This window comes from Condylura cristata, unplaced genomic scaffold, assembly GCF_000260355.1.
Source record: "Condylura cristata isolate star-nosed mole 26May11 unplaced genomic scaffold, ConCri1.0 scaffold00001, whole genome shotgun sequence".
NCBI lineage: Eukaryota > Metazoa > Chordata > Mammalia > Eulipotyphla > Talpidae > Condylura > Condylura cristata.
The window spans coordinates 53,511,865-53,531,720 of NW_004567102.1; the positions used below are offsets into that span (position 1 = coordinate 53,511,865).

Here is a 19,856-nt window from a genome sequence, read left to right on the forward strand (position 1 = left end):
ACTGCTGAGGGGAGCAGCAGGCGGGTCAGGAGAGGTCTGCTGCACCATGTGGTCACCTCTGGGGCAGGCGGGGATCGAACTCAAGCTGAAGTGGCTTTAGCTTCTTAGTGCTGTGCTTTAACCCACTGCCATACTGCTTTTTATGGAACTGTTCTGTGCAGTAGACTGGCCCCAGGCCTCTGGGCAGAAGGATGTGAATAGGTGGGGACTTCCAACACCACTCCCAGCTTAAAACGAATCAGTGAATCAAATGGTTAGACTTCATGCGCTTCAACTGGCATAGCTACGTGTGTGACACAGAACAAGTATGGGACGCATGTCGTTCCCTGCTCACAGTGGGGAGCAGACATAGGTGGACGATAGCTCTGACATGGCTGGTGTTCACAGAACTGACCACCAGCCTGTGGTCAGCTGTGTGAGTGGCAAGGGAAGCTGCAGTTACCCTTGAACAAATCCAGACCTCTCTGACTTCTGGTCACTAGCAGCCCAGCACTTTCTTTTCTTTCCTTTTTTGTCTTTGAAGACAGAATGAAAAAACCTGTACTTTTTTTTTTTTTAATCACCTTTTTTTTGACAGGGCGCTGTGTCAAAGTCCTCAGCCAGGGAAGAAAATGTGTTGGCTTTCGGTGCTGGTCAAGTTTTTCCCCAGACTGATTTAATTAGGTAGAGAATAAACAGCCTTTATGTGAAATCAAGCCTTATGCTAGGGTCCCTGTCTGGAAAGACTGGCACTCTGAGCAAGGTGACCGGTGACCAATGGCTACACAGAGGATTTAATGAAATGGTGACATGTTCTGATGCGCTGTGGGTGTAGTCGGGGAGAACTGTTAACACACCCCACAAGAAATCGGCTGCTGGCAAAGGTTTGACAGACTAGAAATTTACTTCATTTTCAGTCTTTTCTTTTTCACCCCAGTGAACAATTTTTTGACAAGATTTACTTATTTATGCCTACAGAACTGGTGTATAAGCCAGAGTTGCAGGGGTGTAAGTGGCTTCACCAGAGACAGAGTGGGGACTAGAACAGGCAGATCAATGATGTATAATGCTGAGGGGAACAGCAGGAAGGTCAGGGGAGGTCTGCTGGGCCATGTGGGTCACCTCCAGGGTCAGGGATCGAACTCAGACTGAAGTGGCTGCGGCTAGCTTGTAGTGCTGCATCCTAACCTGTTGCGCCACCAGGGAGGACCCCCAGTGAACAATTTTAAACAGATAAATCAATCAAAAGAGGGAGATCATTATTCTCATATCTAGGAGGTCCTTTATTATTGCGTTAAATTTAGTTCATGTTCAGATTTTTATGAAATAGTTTACAGGCAGCAAGAATTTATGTGCCTGCGAAAACTGAGAACCCAGGCAGGCTTGGGAGCTAGGCCACTCCTAGCTGTGCCTGTGTGGGGGGCTGCTTCCCAGCTTTTCGGATTCAAACAGGGCATTTCAAATGTTACCATTTTGATGGCTTGTATTGGTTTCATTTCTGTGTCCTCCAAAAAGAAAAAGTTGTGGTTTCATTATCTAAGCACATATTTGAAAGTTATTTTTTTCTCTAAAAATTAAAAATTTCTTTAAAAAACTTAAAAATAATGTGTTTGAGGGAAGTGGCTGTGAGCCATTATCTTCACTTGAATGCTGTGCCAATCTCACTGCTCTGATGCTCCACTAGATGGAGACATTTCATCATAAAAAAATAATACCCATCCTCTTCCAGCTTTCTCTAGGTCTCTCACTTCTCTCTTTCTTCACTCCTCTCTCTCCCCTCTCCTTCTCTTTTCTCCTTCCCCCAACAAATGCACACACAGTTTGAAGCCAAAATGGTGGAAAAAAAAATTAAGTGTTTATAGTGGAGGCTTACTTTTTGCTGTAGAGAACTTCCATCAAATTCTAACTGATTTAAATTAAGAAAAACAAAGTTATTAGTTTGGGGATACATGGAAATTTCACCCAGGGGAGGATAGGATGCCAATACATTTTGCTGTGGGCTAGGTTAACCCCAGTCTTATCAGGTGATCTGGTATTATTAATCAAGCGATTTCCATTTAAAACCCACCACAAACTATCTCATTCTGATTTCTGTAACTAAACAGTTTAGCACAGATAAGAATCCAACTATCTGCTCATGGATCTGGAATTCATGATTTTCTCTTAAGTGACTCCATTAATCTCACAGGGGTTTTCAGCTACTCTTAAGATAAAAAGATATAATTTTCTCTTTTTCTAGATTGCCTAAGGTCACTTTCTCGATGTAACGACAACACTCAATATATTATGCAGAAAACCTAATATCTTGTGTCCAATGAGGCTGGTACAAACTCAGAGCACCTCTTACGAGTCTTTTGAGCAAATGAATAAGTCATCTTTTTAACACACTAGAAATCCAAGTCACTTACATATAAAGAATACCATTTTTACAAATCAGTTACCAAGATTGAGGAAATCAGGAACTCTACATGCTAGCTTTTATTTCTTTTGTGTGTGTGTCATTATGGGCAATACTAAATATTAAACCTGCACTTCTTCAGATAGTTCTTACAGTTCAGAGTTGATAAGATTTTAATTGTTAGCTTGCTCTGATTCAAACATAAGATTTAAGTCCTAGCTCTGGTTTAGAATGGCTTTTAAGTTTTCATAATAGCTCTCCCGGTTTCTCTAATTGAAACACATATTAAGACCGCCCATTCCAACCCCAGAGTTGTTGAGAAGGCGTGTGGTCTCAGGAGCAGGGAGTACTGATGGAGCCAGGAAGTGGCACTGCCTGTGACAAACTGCCCAAGAGAGAAAAGTTAGTTATATGTTGAGCTGTGGAAATTTTTCACATAAGTGGGAATTCTTTCTAAATTTGGTCACCATTCATCTTACTTTCAACTTTGTCATCTGTTTGAATGGTGTGCTAACCTAGAATTTCTTCCTATCATGCTGAAAGGAACCTGAAAAGATTCACTGTCCATGGCGCTGACACTATTTCACTGTGTGTAAAAAATTTATTCTATTTTAAAGAGTTATTGTCTTTAGGGGGTAGATCACTAGTCATGAAAGGCAAAAAGTAGGAAAAAATTAGATGAATTTAAATATTTTACAAAAATGGGCTCACGTTTAATAATGTCCAAATACACCACACTGTGCATTTACGTTTCAATAATGAACACCCCTCTCCCACCCCGGCCCTCATGACGGACATCAGGGTATACACAGACTACCACAGTTTACACTGTGCGGTAAAACACAAAGGCCCTCCTGTGGATCCCAGTTTCTGCCTTCAGACAAGGGAAGGAATGGGAGGAGACATGGGACATGGACATGGACACCCACGGAACTGTGGCAGCTGCCCCAGAGAAGCCTAGCCCCTCCCTCTTTCAGCAGAGAACCAGGGGCTGAAGAGGTTGGGGGAGGGGAAGGACATGGATGCCATCTGTTTCTACATTATTTGTTTTTCCTTCACATTTTTCTCTTCGCTATTATTACCCTTGACTTCAGGTATTTGTTTGAGAAATCTTTTCTCCCTATAACCTTGAAAGAGGGCATTTAAACGGCATGAAGGATAAAGAATTCCGCTGACAAGAAGGTAGAACCCTAAAGGAGAAAATAAAAACCCTTTATAATATTTTTTTCTAAGAGAACAGGATCAAAGGCTTACAGCCCTCTGCAAACATTAAAGGCCACATATACACATCATAAACTATAGGTTGAGATGGATTTTCTATGAATATTTCTCCAAAATTTCAATTGGATGTCACTGACATTCCTGTCCAGATTAGGCTTTCCGAGCGCCCTGCAGACGAGGTATGGACCTGCTGGCAGTGGAACAACCTACAGAACAAGGGGCACATTCCGCACTTCCTGCTGCGCGTAGTTCTTGCCTTTGGAAGTTATCTATAGTTTTACAAGTTCTAACCAGCACTGACATTTCCGGGATACTGCAGAAAACAGTGGGAAGGAGATGTATTTCAGGATGCAGAGTTAGTAAAGTCTGACAAGTATTCATCTGAGAATCAAACTAAGAATGAAGAAATATAAATCAGAAGACATCAAAGCCAAATCCCTTCCTTCCCCCAACTCCCAGTCAACTTTTGGAATCTTCTTGAAACTGAAGGGTTCTGTCCCCTTGGATGGAGGGTATCCAGGCCCCTCAAGACCAGACCTGACGCTGGGCCCAGGATGATGTCCCTCCATCCTGGCGGATTCTGCCACCTGCTAGCTCCTTCAATGCACCTGTGTGGTTCCCTAACCTGAGCATGTGGCTTCTCATATGTCACATGATGACTCTGACACATATTTCAGAAACTTGCTGTGAAGAATAAATGAGAACATGTGTAACTTCGCACATGGCTGGCACAGAAGGTGCCTCCAATAAATAACAGCTGTTAACTATTTTAAAACAATTCCTGTGGGTATAGGAGGGCTCACAGAAAAGGTAATGTTCTTCCAGATTTGGGTACTAGTTGCCCAAATATGACTAGTTTGTGAATATTTTGTGAACTGTGCAATTGAAAAAAAAAGTGGTAGAATATGCAAAACATGAAATGTACCATTTTAAGCTTTTTTTTTTGCACATTAATCACATTCATGCTGTTGTGTGACCACTCCACTTCCGGTAGGTGTGCTTTCTTGTGTGTATTCAAAAAGAAGTAAAATCAACCAACCAATCCATCTACACCCTGTTAACTGGTGACAATAATAATAATAGTGAGAAAACCTCCCACAGCTATGCAGACAGTTATGCTTCCTGAGGTGTTGGAGATTAGGGGCCTGTGAAGAGAGAAATCCAGTTCCTGCATTGGAAGGGAGCATGTTCTCTGTGTATGGTGTTTGGGGCATCCCAGGAAAGGGGCTGGCATTCCGAGAAGACTGTTTCCAGGGTGTGAGGAGTTCTTTCTCTCAACATGAGCAGGGCTACCACTCACTAAATCTGCAATGCTCTCTTGGGCTGCAGGGCACTGGGAAAGCCAAAGAGCCATGCTTCAGGTCCTACCCGCATCACAAAATCCAGTTTTCCTGAGCAGCAGAGACAGAGCAATCAGATGTGGCAGACAGGAAGGAGAGCTTCCTGTGGGCCTCAGGCCCCCACAGCAGCACACTTCTCTGACCACAGGGAATCTCTCACAAGGAAAACTGGTGGGGGTAGGGCGAAACCCTGGCTGTTGATGTGGGATACCACCATTTTCTTTCAAGCTGGATTCTTCTGGAAGGCCTTGTTTACACACACTGCCTTAAGCTACTGGAGGCAATAATTAGAAACAGTGGGGAAATCTGACCCATCTTTGCACTTGTTAATGGAGGTACTGAGTGTAGGATTTGAAAAGTGAGTGGTTCTCATTCTTGAAATTCTGGCCATGGTTAAAATGGATGCGTGGTGGTCACTCATGAGTGGGTGGAGCCACTTCTTCCATCACACAAAGCCTACAGTCACTGGCAGGTTTTCATTATGGGGAGACGCCTCCACAGGCTTCCAGTTGGAATGTTGAGTGGTTTTGAAAACAGAAGGAACTTTTGCTGGCCTTCCCTTATGTGAGGGCTTAGCTAGAGCAGCTTATGAAATGTGAAGAAATTCTCATGGCATGGACAGCCAGGCCTATGCCAACCTGAAACTGCAGATGTGCGGAGATGATGCTGGAGCTTCAAACCAAAATAAAAACTATTGACTCTGCTACAGTTCTGTTTGCTACTATGGTAGTCTCCAGAAAGTTCCCTGGACACTCCAAGTGACATAAAATACTGTCTTGACTCATCGAATTTGCTTCCCACATTGCTATGTTTTAGTGAGGTTAGCTTTTTCTTTTTTAAGCATTTCAGATATCTGAAAAGGCACAGGTCGGTAACACAAAGAGTATTTTCCTGATCCAAAAGACAAACACACTTCCCCTCTCCCTTTCCAGACTTACGAGCTGTTGAGTATTTGAAATTTTTCTCCTTTGTGAAAACTCAGGTCATCTTCTGTCCTTGCTTCATAATCATAAAGGGCCACAAACAGGGTCACTCCTGACAAAACAAAATTAAAAGGGGAAAGATTATTAACCAAGAGGAATTAATTAGAAGAAATTAAATCTTCACTGAGTCCTCATTCTCAAGATCTCAATTCATCGCACTGATCAGATGATGTGGTGTTACAATGAGTGTACCAAAGCCAGAGTCTCAGGACTGACCATTGTAGGGGAAGCATCACTTGCTCCTACGAGAACCTGAGGTTGAAGACTTTTCTCTCTTGCATGAGTCGGGAGGAGACAGATGTTAAAACTGTGTCTAAAACTAGTAGCCCAGTGTTTTATAGCTGAGTTTCACAATGCTCTTTCTGACATACATGAGCCTACACTAGGTTCTGGGTAAAATGGACTGCTCTTTCCCCTGGCATAACAGTAAGGCAGAATACACAGAAAACTCCTCCTGAAGCTTGGGGAATTCAGAGACTTTTTCTGCAAATATTCACCCCTGTTAGAGGATGTCCTGCCATTGGCAACTGCAATCACTTTGCATTCCATTTTTCAGTTCTCCTTCAACCTGGACGCCACCCATCCTCAGTCTGACTCACACAATTACTACCCCTCACATCTACCCATGGTCTCTTATCTGGTTAATTGTCCTGCTCTGTAGAAGTTTACCATCAATAGCAAAGAAATGTCCAGTGTGGCAACTGGCCTAAACTTCCTCCAAATAACGGACTTCTAATAAATTCTTCGGTGACTCCTCCCCTCCGATGTTCATGCCTGTGTGCGAGCCTCTTCCCTGAAGGGTGGGATGAGTAGTGACTTGCTTAAACCAACAGAACATGGCAAAGGTGATGGGATGCCTGTAAGTGACAAGCTTCAAAAGACCGCGATGTCTATCTTCCTCCCGGATACCCACTGTCACCTAGGTGTGAACGTTTAGATGAGGCAAGCTGCCATGCTGGAGAGGCACACCCAACCAAGACCTGAGGGTGGACTGTGGCCAACAGTCAATGAGGAACCAGTGCAGCCAGCACCTCATGAGCCTGGCGGCAGATTCTTCTCAGCAGAACCATAAGATGACAAAGCCTAGTCAGCACACCCAGACTGCTGCCCATGGGAGCCTGAACTGGAGGACTCAGCCAATCACTATGGGTTTCCGACTCACAGAAATTGTGAGACATCAGCGGATTTGGTTTAAGACTGTTAAGCTTTGTAGTAATTTGTTATGCAGCAATTGATAACTAATACAGTCTATTTCTCTGCTCTCTGGCTTCTTGTTGATCTCCACATGCTTCAAAGTGTCTGGTGTGTCTGAAGAACACAGAACATTGGCTCTTTGCCAAGTCACTGTTTTGCTGTGCAGGTAGTTCCAGGGGGAAAGAATGTATTTGTGAGACTATTCATGACCAGAGGGGACTTGGAACCTGCCTTTCTGTGCCAGCCCAAGTGGCGGAGCTTGGTGTTGAGCAGGACTGACCATGCATTTGGCAAGAGTCCTTCTTTCTTTAGGCTTCTTTGAGAAGTTAGAAGACAGCTTGGCCTTCTTCTCTCACTTAGCACTTTACTAGAAGATTCCCTATTAACAGATTCATTTTTACAGTTTAAAAGTGTGGGGGCCCTCCCTGGTGGCACAATGGATTAAAGCGCAGCACTGCGAGCTAGCTGCAGCCGCTTCATCATGAGCTCAATCCCTGGCCAGGGAGGTGACCCACATGACACAGCAGATCTCGCCTGTCTGGCTCCCCTCTGCAGTGTACTTTGTTAATCTGCCTGTCCTGCTCCCCACTCTGTCTCTGGTGAATCCTCTCACTGTCCCTGCACCTCTGACCTGTACCCCGGTTCTGTATGCATAAATAAATAAATCTTAAAAAAATAAAAAGGGTGGTGCTCCACTGTGCAGAAAACAAGGTGCATGAGGCTGGGCTACCTCCCCTCCTCTGGTCTCTCCACGCATCAGCCGGCTACTTCTCACTGGCCGCTTTTATCTTCTAGAGGTAGAGGAGAGTGTCAAAGAAGGTCATGGGGACACACATGGTGTCAAGCATCAAAAGTGGTGGTGGGGAGAAAGACACCCATATATAACAAAACCAAATAATAGAAGGCAGAAAAACCTACCAATATTTGAGGTTTTATATAGAATCCGCTGGTTTTGTACAGGAAAGCTGCTCCTAACTGCAGTGTGGACCCACATGTTCCAGGAGCGTGGCCCTCTCTAGTGACAGTCTGATTGCTACCTGCAGACACTGCGGGCACGTCCAGTATTCATGAGTAAATGAACAAGGTCCGTCCTGAGTCAGCACCACCCATACCCTGGCAGGCAAAGCCCTTGCGCTTCTCATAGCAGGCACCGGGTGTGTGCTGGGTGTGTTCTGGCTTTTTGTTCTCCTGCATCCTTAAGAAACAGACTTCCCTAGATTGACTGACTTTCCTTCTTCCCTCCATTCCAGATGCCTTCCAGGAAGGCAGGAAGGATGAATAAGTGCATGTAGCTTTCCTTCCATCTGTGCAGGCCTGCTTTAAAGGGAAAGCTAAATCCACTACAACACAAGGGTGAACATTCACCTTTTTGTACTGGGCAGAATATGCATCATGAAAAGGACAGAGTAGCTAATGCCCAATTCTCTGGAAAGGGTTCCCTCAGTATAATTACCCTGATGTCTTGGTTGTACCCACTTCTCAGGCAAAAACACATAGGGGGTCCATGCTATCCATATGATACACATGGATGTTTATCCACTATATCTGTCAGACATCTGCTCTCAGATGAGCCGAGAGCACAATGGCTGATGTACATTTCTTTAAACTTTTGTAATAAACGAAACAATTTTGGAACAAAAATGTCAAATATCAAATTACCATGATTCATATTCTGGGAGAAGATTTGGAAGACGAAAGATGTATGAGATAACTTACAAATATTTCGAAAAACATATGTCTGGGAATGTATGCCAGAGATTTTACAAAGTATTAGCTAAGTCAGCAATACACTCAGCAATTAAATATAGCCTTGTGGTGGGAAAGAGAAGGAAACTTTAAAAATGAAGATGATTCCTTCAGATACATAAGATTCAATTTTAAAATATAAAAGACAGACAGAATTATTTGAGGGCTGATAAACTTGGTTATAGGAAAGACCAGATGGGAAGCTCAGAGTACCAGTGGAGAGCAATGGCCAGAAACAGTGCTGCCAAGTGACCCGACCAGCTAGGAAATGACAGACAGGGTGAGGATTAGGAAGATGAAGGAGAAGGTGCGACTCCTGCACAGTGGATCTTCCCAGGGAGACAGCAGGATGGAGTATGTTAATATCTGGGAGCTTCTGATTCCAAAGCTCAGGCATGGAGCTCAGGGCTCTGTTTTGAGAGAGCTGCTCTAGTTATTCTGAGCCAGCAAGCCAAGGGGGAGAGCAAGGGGTCAGAAGCGCCTTGGCAGAAGGTCACATCTCATAATCTACACAGAATTCTCACAGAGCAGCAGACTTGGGGGGCCCCCACTGCAATCATCTGCATTTCAATCTGTACATCCAGCTCTGGCTTCCTACAGCCCCTTCTCTGATGGGGCAGAGGGAGAGATTGGTGGAAACTTAAATGTTAAACCCAGAATCAGAGGGAACTGACTGGGCGCACACAGGTTCAACTGCCCACAGAATCAAGAGCAGCTCAATTCTTACCTGTCCCTCCTCTCGTCCGCAGGGTCCCAGTATGAGACGAAGAGTTCACACCCCCAAAGACAGTGAGTCCTTGGCCCCCTGCTGCGTGGAAGTTGTTATAATTTGGGATGGAGGTCACGCCAAAGCTGGGGTAGTGCTGAGGGGTGGGGTCTGTGCCATAGCGGAAGCCGGAGCTCTGGTTCAGGCTGCCATCCCTCTCCTCTGTCAGTTTTGTTGCTTCTTTATCCTTACATTGCACACAGCCCATTATCTAAATTCCTGCCAAAAAAAAAAAAAAAGAGAGAGAGGGGACAAGTGAGTTTGGATATTTCCTGGTTGCTGGGTTGCTTGACTACTAAAGGAGAGTAAATTACAAAGCTCACCCTTGAATATTTCAGCCTGTGGGCAGAAGGAAGAGCAGTGGCTAGGGGAGATGGTTAGAAGCAGTCTCAGAGCCCTCACTTCACAAACATATTTGTTCTCTATGAGCTTGGCGATGGATCAACACAAAGGACGACGTTCGCCATGCCACAATCTTCCTTAAATAAGGTTTACATCCTTACAGCTGTGTGATATTACACACAGCCCAATGACATTATGCTTTTGTTTAGCCATTTAAAAAAAAATAATGTATGGTCTAGAAAATGAGTCTATTATGCATTTCCATCATACCCAAAAATATTTAAGAGGGCAGGGAGGGCTGGCAAAGCCAGAATGCAGCCCTAAACAACTCACTCTGCTTCTTCACTCATTGATGCCCATTCTGCAGCACACATTTGGCAAAAATTTAAGCAAGGAGATAATAAACATTAAGAAATCATTGCTGGATGAAAAATAAAATAGACAGAAATGGAGAGGCCTGATCTGCAGGAAATGATGGCCTGCAGGAACAAAGACATTTAAAGCTGTGAATAAACTTTTCAAATTTCCATTAGTTTTGACACCTTTTAAAAACATCATTGCGGCCCTCCCTGGTGGCACAGCGGGTTAAAGCACAGCACTGAGAATCTGAAGCCACTTCCGCATGAGTTCGATTCCCGCCTGCCACCTGCCCCGGAGAAGACCACATGGCGTGGCAGACCTCTCCTGACCCGCCCGCTGCTCCCCTCAGCAGTGTACTTCGTCGATCTGCCTGTTCTGCTCCCCACTCTGTCTCTGGTGAAGCCTCTCACCGCCCCTGAGCCTCTGGCCTGTACCCCAGTTCTGTATGAATAAATAAAAATCTTTAAAAAAAAAAAGAAAAAAAAAAACATCATTGCTATGTTACAGAATTAGTGGTGGATTAAAACTCAAGCTATTGTCACCCCACCCTCTTCCAATCCTACTTCTCCTGCATCCTCATCTCAGTAAATGGCAGCAGCAACAACCCAGATGCTCAAGTCAGAGTCCTGAGATACATCCTCATTTGTTTTTCCTTGTTCTCTCTTCCTGTCTCACACTTTACTATGCAAACATGTTGAACTTTTCGTTCCTTAAAGGTTCCATTTATTTTGTTAACCTTCAGGTCATGGGACAAGGCCTTGAACATTAGTTGCTTTGAATATTATTTGCTATGTTCTTTGATATGCAGCATGTCTTTCATGTCACAATAACAAAGCCATCTCTGACCCCCACTCCCGCAGGCGGAGGTGATGCTCTTTCTAAATGTTCTCATACTGTCTTGATTTTCCTCACCATGGCACCTACTGTGCCATATTAAAACATGGCCTATCCACTTGTCTCGTTGCCCAATGTACTGTAACCTCCAGGAAAGCACAGTCTTGTCCATTTTTACCTTACTTATATTGCTAGAACCTGGCACATGCTAGGTACTCAATAAATAACAACTGAATGAGTGAAGATTCTTCAGCCAATTGTTTTTTCTTATTCCTTCCTTCAAGTCAGTTACCCTGACTTGAGTAATGGAGTTGTTGCAGGTGCCATTTGCTGAGATAAGGATACAGAGGAACAGGATTAGAAGAGGGTGGGTGACAGCCTCTTGCCATCAAGGCCAATCCTCTAATCAGTAGTGTGTCTAGCACTTTTTAATCTTGTGTGTGTGTGTGTGTGTGTGTGTGTGTATAGGAAATGCAAGATATTGTATTCAGTAATGCAAGGGTAAGGGAGTGAAATGATCCCATTCTGGACTGTGGTACCATGTCAACCTGACAGGGAGTAGGTAAACCATGCAATGAATATCTCTGCTAAAACTGTGAAAAGTAGCCTGCTTGGGACCAAAGGACCAAATAAGAAACACATGACGTCATGTGTAATTGTACATATTCAGCGGGGAGCGTACAGCTGGTAAAGGACGGGAAGGGACTGGAGGTGGTAAAAGAGGATGCGAGTGTCCAGTAAACCAAATAGGTATGCTAGACTGGCCACTGTTCTGAGCCATTATTTTTCTGCTGGATGCGGTCATGGCAGTAACACCAGACTCTTCTAGAGCCCTCTCACATTACATGTTTCAGTAAATACTTATTGAAGTGAATGTCAGTTCCTGAAACGGAAGTGTTTGGAAGTAAACCGCCTACTGCTTGAGCTGAGATCACCAAATCTGGAATACATTTACGTGTAAATCACTCAAGATTAACTTATGGTGTACTGTGTCTGGCACGCTTTCTAACTCAGTAAATGAATATGATTTTAACAACTTTACAATAGGAAATGCAAAATATCTCCAAGGCCTGGTTTACTGAAAGAGTTTCACTATTTGTTGTTGGTGTTTCTTTACCAACTATCTTACTAATTTTATATTAACTCTTTCATGGCAGAAACCCTTCAAAGCTGCTTCAAAGGCTCGACAAAAAACACTTCTTGCCCCAGGTGTTTTCTTCATGAACCTCTGTAATTAAAGGAGCTAGCCCTGAATCACAGTAGCACATCATTTGTACCAGTGGTTCTCAGCTGGGGGTGACTTTGCTCCTCTATCCCCAACAAAGAACAAATCAGGCAATTATGCAGAGATATTTTTCGCTGTCATAACTAGAGGGAAAGGAGTGTGTTTGGATCTAGTGGGTAGAGGCTAAACATCCTATACACAAGTAGGGCAGCCTCCAACAACTATGCATTACTTGGCCCCATGTGGTAACAGTGTCAAGGTCAAGAAATTCGGATTTATGCAGAGGGAAGAACTTGTATTTCTTGTCTTTGAAATAGCATCACAGCTGGTTCCCTTTCATGTACATTATTAACATGCTATCCAGAGTATCTTCCTTAGGAGAACTATCATGCTAGGTAGGAGACGATTTGAACAACTGATGTGATATTGATTTTTCTCTAGAAGATTGTTTCCTGTGATAGAGAAAAGAATCTAATGAGAGAACTCACAGAAAACTACTTTCCACTTCTAACAAAACCAAACCCCTGTATCAGAACCCTGCTGAAAACAGGGCCTACTTCTAAGCAAACCAAGAAAAAAACACTCTCTAAAACACATTAAAAATGTTATGAATGTGATGAATGACAACTTACATGTTATTACATGAAATGATGGAAGGAAAGAAAAAGTAAGTTTCTTGAAAGCAGCTTCCCCCCCACCCCCCTGCACCGTTGCATCCCCATTATACACAATAGTAGCTGGCACATAAGTGCTAAATGAAGAAATGGGGAACCTGCCCCCAAATTCTAATCAAAATCATTTGCGACAACCCTCTTTCTAAGAAACAGCTCTGTCACGACTTTATACACCTGTATAAAGATCTGCACAGATCCTGCTTACTTTTTCCCTTCATTGATAAACAAGAAGAAACTGAAATAAGTCAGAAAATGCAGCCTCAAGTAATTAGAGTTAATTACATTGAAAATATTTGTATAAGAATATTTGTGGTCTTCCTCCTCCCACTTGGGGCGGTCAGACTAACCATTTCCTGATGGAGGAATCACAAGATTTTATATGAGCTATGCTCAGTGTGATCAGGCTCTTTGCCACAAAGCAAGCTTCTGAGCATCTGAGTTAAAAATAAAAACATCTTTTATTACATACAGGTCTTGGTGTGGCTTTTATGGCTAATGTTGTAGGTCTGTTATGCACATACAAAGTATAATATGTTTGCCCTAGGTTTGTGGGATATTGGGTAACAGTGAATAATGCCAGTCCAAAAGTGGGATCCTGGGGTTTAGTAAGAGAGACACCATGAACTCATGGCAGTCTTCCCCTGCTTCTACTACACAAGAAATACCCGATCTACTTAAAATTTTCTTAGTTCCAAGGGTCTTTTCAAACGTGCCAGCAGCATTAAGGCACGCAAGGAAGAGCTGCCACAGACAGAGCCTAAGGGTGGCTACACCCTGCTCCCAAGCGCATGACGTCACTAACTGATGGAAGCACTTTCTGCCACATCTTATCCTTTTGACTACTACTATGGACCAAATGCCTTGTGTGGCTTCAGAATCCATAACAGAGCTGTTGAATGACAGACTGGAGTTGACAGAAAAGATGGACTCTGGGCATTGGCTGCTTTGAGCCCAAAGTAGCTGGCGGAAGTCAAAGACCATGGTCTAGGCTGCTAGATGCATATCAGCCACAGATAGCCTTGTGTTTCCTCACATGTTAATTAACCAAACTGCCGTGTGCGCGGTCATAATACTGCAGGGTTTGTCAGGTTGCAGGAATGAGCAGGAGCTGGGTACTAGCAGGTGAAAGTCTCTGGCAGTCTTGGGTAAAAGCAAATTACTTCCTCTTGAGGTACGTAACCTTGCAGGCAGAGGAGGGATGGCAGGAGGAGGGAAGATGAAACTGACAACAAATAACTTTCATTCCAGCAGGTAGACACTTTTGTCTCAGAAACCAGTCCGGGTATCTGTGGAGCAGGGAGCTCTCCACAAGTTGTCATGCCTGACAACTTGAACTTTGCAGGGTGACAAGGAAAGCTGCTCTGGCCTGAACTCATTGGTGGCATGTTTCTGGTGTATTACTCACTGTCTTTTTGGCTGCTCTCCACTTTTCCTGGGCAGGAATCATAAGGAAAATAAAATAATGAGGAAGGGAACTGAGCTAAGAACTGAGAAAGCAAACATGGTAACTAAGATGGGGGAGAACTAAAAATGAATTTGTAACTGTATTTGCCATCCACTGCATAGCTCCATATACTTCTCTGGGATAAAAATAAAAGCTGGCAGCCTGAAGGGCCAATATCCTTTTGCAGTCACCAGTAATTGCGTGAAGCAAAAGGATGAGATGTGACAGAGACACACTGGAAATGATTTGATTTCAGGATAGCAGGGGGTGCATGATCCTTACACAATTGGAAATATCCAAAACCTGAGGTTGTTGGTTACATTCTCAATGGAGAAAACAAATCTCTTGAATGTTTAGGGAAGGTGATTGCCTTAGTTTTCTTCATATAGCTATGTTAACAGCAATGGTAGTTGGGCCACAGAACCTGTCACCCAAATTTCCTGGAATTTTCATTGCTTTGCGATGTGGCTTTCCTCTTTGTAGGACACTAGGTCCCAACTCCCCACAAGGGAGTACTGGCAGTGCTGTCTTCTGGGGACAGCCAGGATAGAAGGGCCAGCCATGTCTGAGGAGAAATCAGAACACTTTGGAAGCACAAATACTCCCAAGGTCCCCAAGCAGGCGAAAGAAAGGTCACTGCTGGGCGGAGATGTGAATACTTGAGGGCTGAACCGCATGCAACACTGGTGCAGGGTCCAGCCAGCGGCCCCGGGCCACTAATAAAAAGGAACACACAAGACTCTGCCAATGAGAAAAAAATCTTTGTTGCGAGTTAGGAGAAAGGAGTAAAAATATGTGCCTTGCCAAATAGGTGTTCTGGAAGACAGAATTGGAAGACTCCTGCCCCCACTGTATGTGTTCTGTATTCTTCCCGGATTTGTAAGTGATGGGATCATTGCTGCCAGGATTGGGGATTTGGCACAGTTGACTTTAACAATGAGAGATTTTCCTAGGTGGCCTTGAGCTAATCAGGGGAGCTCTAAAAAGAACTGTGCTTTCTGGAGAAGTGGATGCAAAGTGTGACAGGTACTTCATGGGAAGGATATTCTTATCCATTTGTTGGCTCCAAAGACAGAGAAGGTTATGTGGCTGGGAATGTGGGTGGCCTGTAGAAGCTGAGAACAGCTCCCGCTAAAACTCGAGAAGCTTGCAGACAAGAAAGAAACAGGGACCTTACTCCTACAACATGAGGATCTGAACTGGGTCAAGAACCTGAAGGAGCCTGGACATGGGTTTGTCCCTATTCCAGAAAGCAGATGTGAACGCTGATGGTCAACACATTGAGTTCAGCCTGAGAGCAGAGAACCCTGCCACACCATGCCTGAACCCGTGACCTCAGAACAATGGGCTCATAAACTTGTGCTGTTTAAGCTGCTAATTCGTGGTAATTCATTACATGGTGATGCGAAATCCGTAAGTATTTTTTTTTGAAACCAGTAAGTATCTTAGTGGGAGGTGGAACCATAGAGGTGAATGATTTCATACGTATCTTCAAGTAATGCCAATGCGAGATGAGGGCCAAGTACTGTGTTGTGCACTCTGCTGTATACTAGAATATGTCACTTCATTAAATTCTCATGAGACCCAAGATACAGGTGCTGTTATTCCTGCACTTTACAACAGGGGGACAGAAGCTAGGGGACAGCCCAGTCAGGGGTGGAGATGGGGTCTGAAGCCGTTCAGTCTGGTTCCACTGATGGTACTTGCAGCCTCTCCACTAGAGCTGCTTCTTGTTCTGTGGAAACCCGATCAGTCCACACAGTGGTGTGTGCCTGAGGGCAAGAGGAGGCGAGGGAGACACCCAAGAGGAAGTACCCTGGGTCCTGCGGCGCCCAGCTCCTTGTGCATGCTGATGTAGGCCTTGATTTCAGAGATGGGGACTCACTCCCCCAATTCGCCCCTCCCACCAAGACAGTGGGCTCTGGAGGGGCTGAGATAATTAATGCCAGGTGCGCTGACTCACCAGCTTCCTTGATGTGGTCTGGCATTGTAATGAGGATTTGAACCATCATAGCTCTTAGTTTCCTGATACTTCTTTCCTAGGTATTTACATACCCTGGAGTTACCATCAGCCTCCTTGGTGTAAAAGTGAGCTTTCCTACTGCACTGAAAATATGGTTTGCTTTCCAGGCCTAATTTTCTGGAACACATTTACTGCATAAACTGAGACATAAATGAATGTCTTCCGCAAGCACAAGATGGCAGATTTTTGCTCTTGGTGGTGCCTTGTGAGGGAAAATTTTCACCAAACACAAATATTAAAATGCTACCTTTGAGGTGTAAACACTTATGTAAACAGATAAACACAAACACTGGAAACAGGCAACAATGGGAGACAGAACCTATTTAAAATTTAAATGAAAGCTTTGCTTCAGAAATAAGAAAAGGTGGAAACAATCCCATCCTGTCATTTATAAACTACTTTGTAGGGGCTCTTTGGAGGATGGATCTTGTTGTATACCTTACAGTAGGGAGACTGAATTAATAAAATCTCTTTTAAGATGTCACTTCAAGCAAAAGTTAGTTCTGAAACCTAGAATGCTTTTCTGGTTTCCTATATTGGGGTTATTTTATTCGAATGACCCCCAGGCTGGGAAGCAGCTCACACTCCTATAGCAAATTCTCCTTTGCCTTCTGTATTACCTTCCATTCCTCAGAGATTCAAAAGCACTTAATAAAAAATAATGGGAGCATTAGACACCGATGGTGAGATTTAACACTGCAGTCAACTTAATGCTGGAACCATTCCCAAGCTCAATCAGCCAAATGAGGTTTTAACACTAAACTGTGGAAAGACTCCAAAGGAGGATAAGAACATTTTCTTCCCTCACTTCACTTTGGATCGCAGGGTTAAGATGAGTGAAACGATAATGAAAATAAAGATGCATTTTAAATATCTATGCCAAAGGATTCAGAAAGAATTGGAACACAGATGGTAAAGTTTTTTAGGCTTTTCCCTACTGCTTTTTGGATTATGGAAAAATTTCTTATAATTTGTATTTTTAAATGTATCACATTGCAACTTTATTGAGATATATTTCATATATTATAACATTCATTCTTTTAAAGTGAATAGTTCAGCATTTTTTAGCGCGCGCGCGCACACACACCCACACACACCCACAAAGGGAACCATAATCATTATCAAATGCCAGAACATTTTCATACTCCAAAAAGAAATCTATGCTCACTAAGCATAGATTTTTATAAGATAGTTATTTCCCATCCCTTCTCAAACTATCCCTAGTAGCAGTTAATCTACTGTTTGTCTCCATGAATTTGCCTATTCTGGAAACTTCAAATAATATGAATCTGAAGCAAATAATATGGGGCCTTTTGTGACTGGCTTTCTTCACTTGGCATAATGGTCGCAAGGACCATTCATTTTGTACCATGTAGTAGTACTTCCTTTCTTTTTAAGGCTGAAAAATATCCATTGTGTCATATAGTTTATACGCCATTCATCAGTTGACAGACATCAGGGTTATTTCTATTTTTTGGCTATTATGAATAAAACTGCCAGGAACAATCACGTGCAAGGTTTTATGTGGACATATGCTTTCAATTTTCTTCGGTTAATATTTTAATATATAAGGAATTTATATTGATAAGAAAAGCCCTAAGATTAGGGAAAGCATATGAATTGACAATTCATAGAAAAGAAGAACAAGCTGTTTACATTTGGGAATTACATGGGAAAATACCACTTTCAGTAGTAATCAAAGAAACACAATTTAGATTAATGAGACATTTCTACCTCTCAGTTAAAAAAATTTTAAAAAGGAATCTGGCCAATAACGATGAAGATCCTTTGCAGTGAATACTTATACACATTTTTGATAAAAGACCAGGAATTAGTGCATAGTCCTTTTGTAAACCAATTTGGCAGTCATTTAAACAAACTGACAAAGAAACAAACAAACAAAAAAATCCCTTAAAAGTGAGTCTGGTTTTTGACCTGTGAATCTGTGCTAAATACTTATTTCTAACAACACATGAAGAGACTATGAAGTATTATTTATAATCTGAAAAATTAGAAAACTTGCCAACTGTTTCATAAGAAGACAATGGCTAAGTAAATTATGAGGTTTATATATATAATGTAAAGTGAAACAGAAAGTGAAACTTTATGTGTGCTGGAAATTATCAGTAACATTGAAAAATATTCATGTTATATTAAGAAGGGCACATGATTGCAAATCTTAACAAATGTCTAAAATATTCTCTGGGAGGAAAGATACTGAAATGTTTGCTGATTATGTGTAGGGGTTAACACCATAGCAACTGTTCTTCCTTATTTGTTTATTTTTCAGATGTTCTATACTGAGAATGTTATAATTTTTATCAAATTAATACATTATTTTCATTTTTTAAAGATTTACTTATTTATGCATACAAGAACTGGGGGACAGGCCAGAGGTGTGGGAGGTGAGGATTCACCAGAGACAGAGTGGGGAACAGATCAGGCAGATTGACTGAAATACACTGCTGAGGGGAGCAGCGGGCTAGACAGGAGAGGTCTGCTGTGCCATGTGGGTCAGCTCCCTATCCGGGGACTGAATTTGTGCTGCAGTGACTGCAGACAGCTACATACTTTAACCTGTTGCACCACCAGGGAGGGCCCCTATTTTCATTTTTTAATATGGTCCCTTCTTATAGTTAACTGCATTAATTTGTAATAAGTTGATAACAACCACAGACCGATGTAGTATGCTTTGTGAACTGAAAAATTAAGAGAGAAGACAGAGTAATTTATTCTTAAGCATGTTAAGAAGGAACTGTTCCTTCTGGAAAGTATGAAAGGTACCAGAGAATAGAGAGATTTCTGAGTGTGTTTTCATAACATTTATGCTGGGAGCGAAGGCACATAGAAAGCCAATTAAGGGCATGAGCTTAGCAAAGCCATAGTATATAATAAACTCAAGAGGACCACGCAGAGAGCAAGTGGCAGAATCTGGAATTAACAGAGCCAGGAATGGTATAGTGGATTGGTAGGTTCTTGAGAACCTCAGGCCCCAAATTTCTAAGTACTTGGGGAAACCCCAGAAACTCAAGACTGACAGTAAGTTAAATTACCTCTGGGATATCTACCAAGGGGCTCTTGAAGCCATTCAAGGGGTTTTTGGAGTACATGTCGGACCTCTTTTTGAGTAAGGTCATGAAGCACCACATCATGATATGGTGCTAAGAAAGAAGCAGGGGAGGACGAAGCAGAGCACTTTGTCCTTTGGACGCCTATCAGTAGGGCAAGCACCAGGTGGAAAAATTTTACATTTGCCCTCACCTATTGCTGGGGTGTTCAGCCTGGCATTTTTGATGCTGTGACTTTTGAGTCAAGATCCCTAGAATT

At 42.9% G+C, this 19,856-nt stretch overlaps 1 protein-coding gene across 3 annotated transcripts in view; it reads right to left on the minus strand.

The window, feature by feature from the left end:
- The window catches only part of FYN (FYN proto-oncogene, Src family tyrosine kinase), a 261,917-nt gene that overhangs the window by 42,947 nt on the left and 199,114 nt on the right, over positions 1-19,856 (minus strand). For all 3 annotated transcript variants that reach the window (XM_004673778.2, XM_004673777.2, XM_012722015.1), the window contains exons 4-5: positions 9,589-9,846; positions 5,877-5,973 (exon numbers count right to left, since the gene is read on the minus strand). In XM_004673778.2, the coding sequence (XP_004673835.1) occupies positions 5,877-5,973; positions 9,589-9,835 (344 nt within the window). In that variant the 5' untranslated portion in view covers positions 9,836-9,846. The remainder of the gene's footprint in view (positions 1-5,876; positions 5,974-9,588; positions 9,847-19,856) is intronic.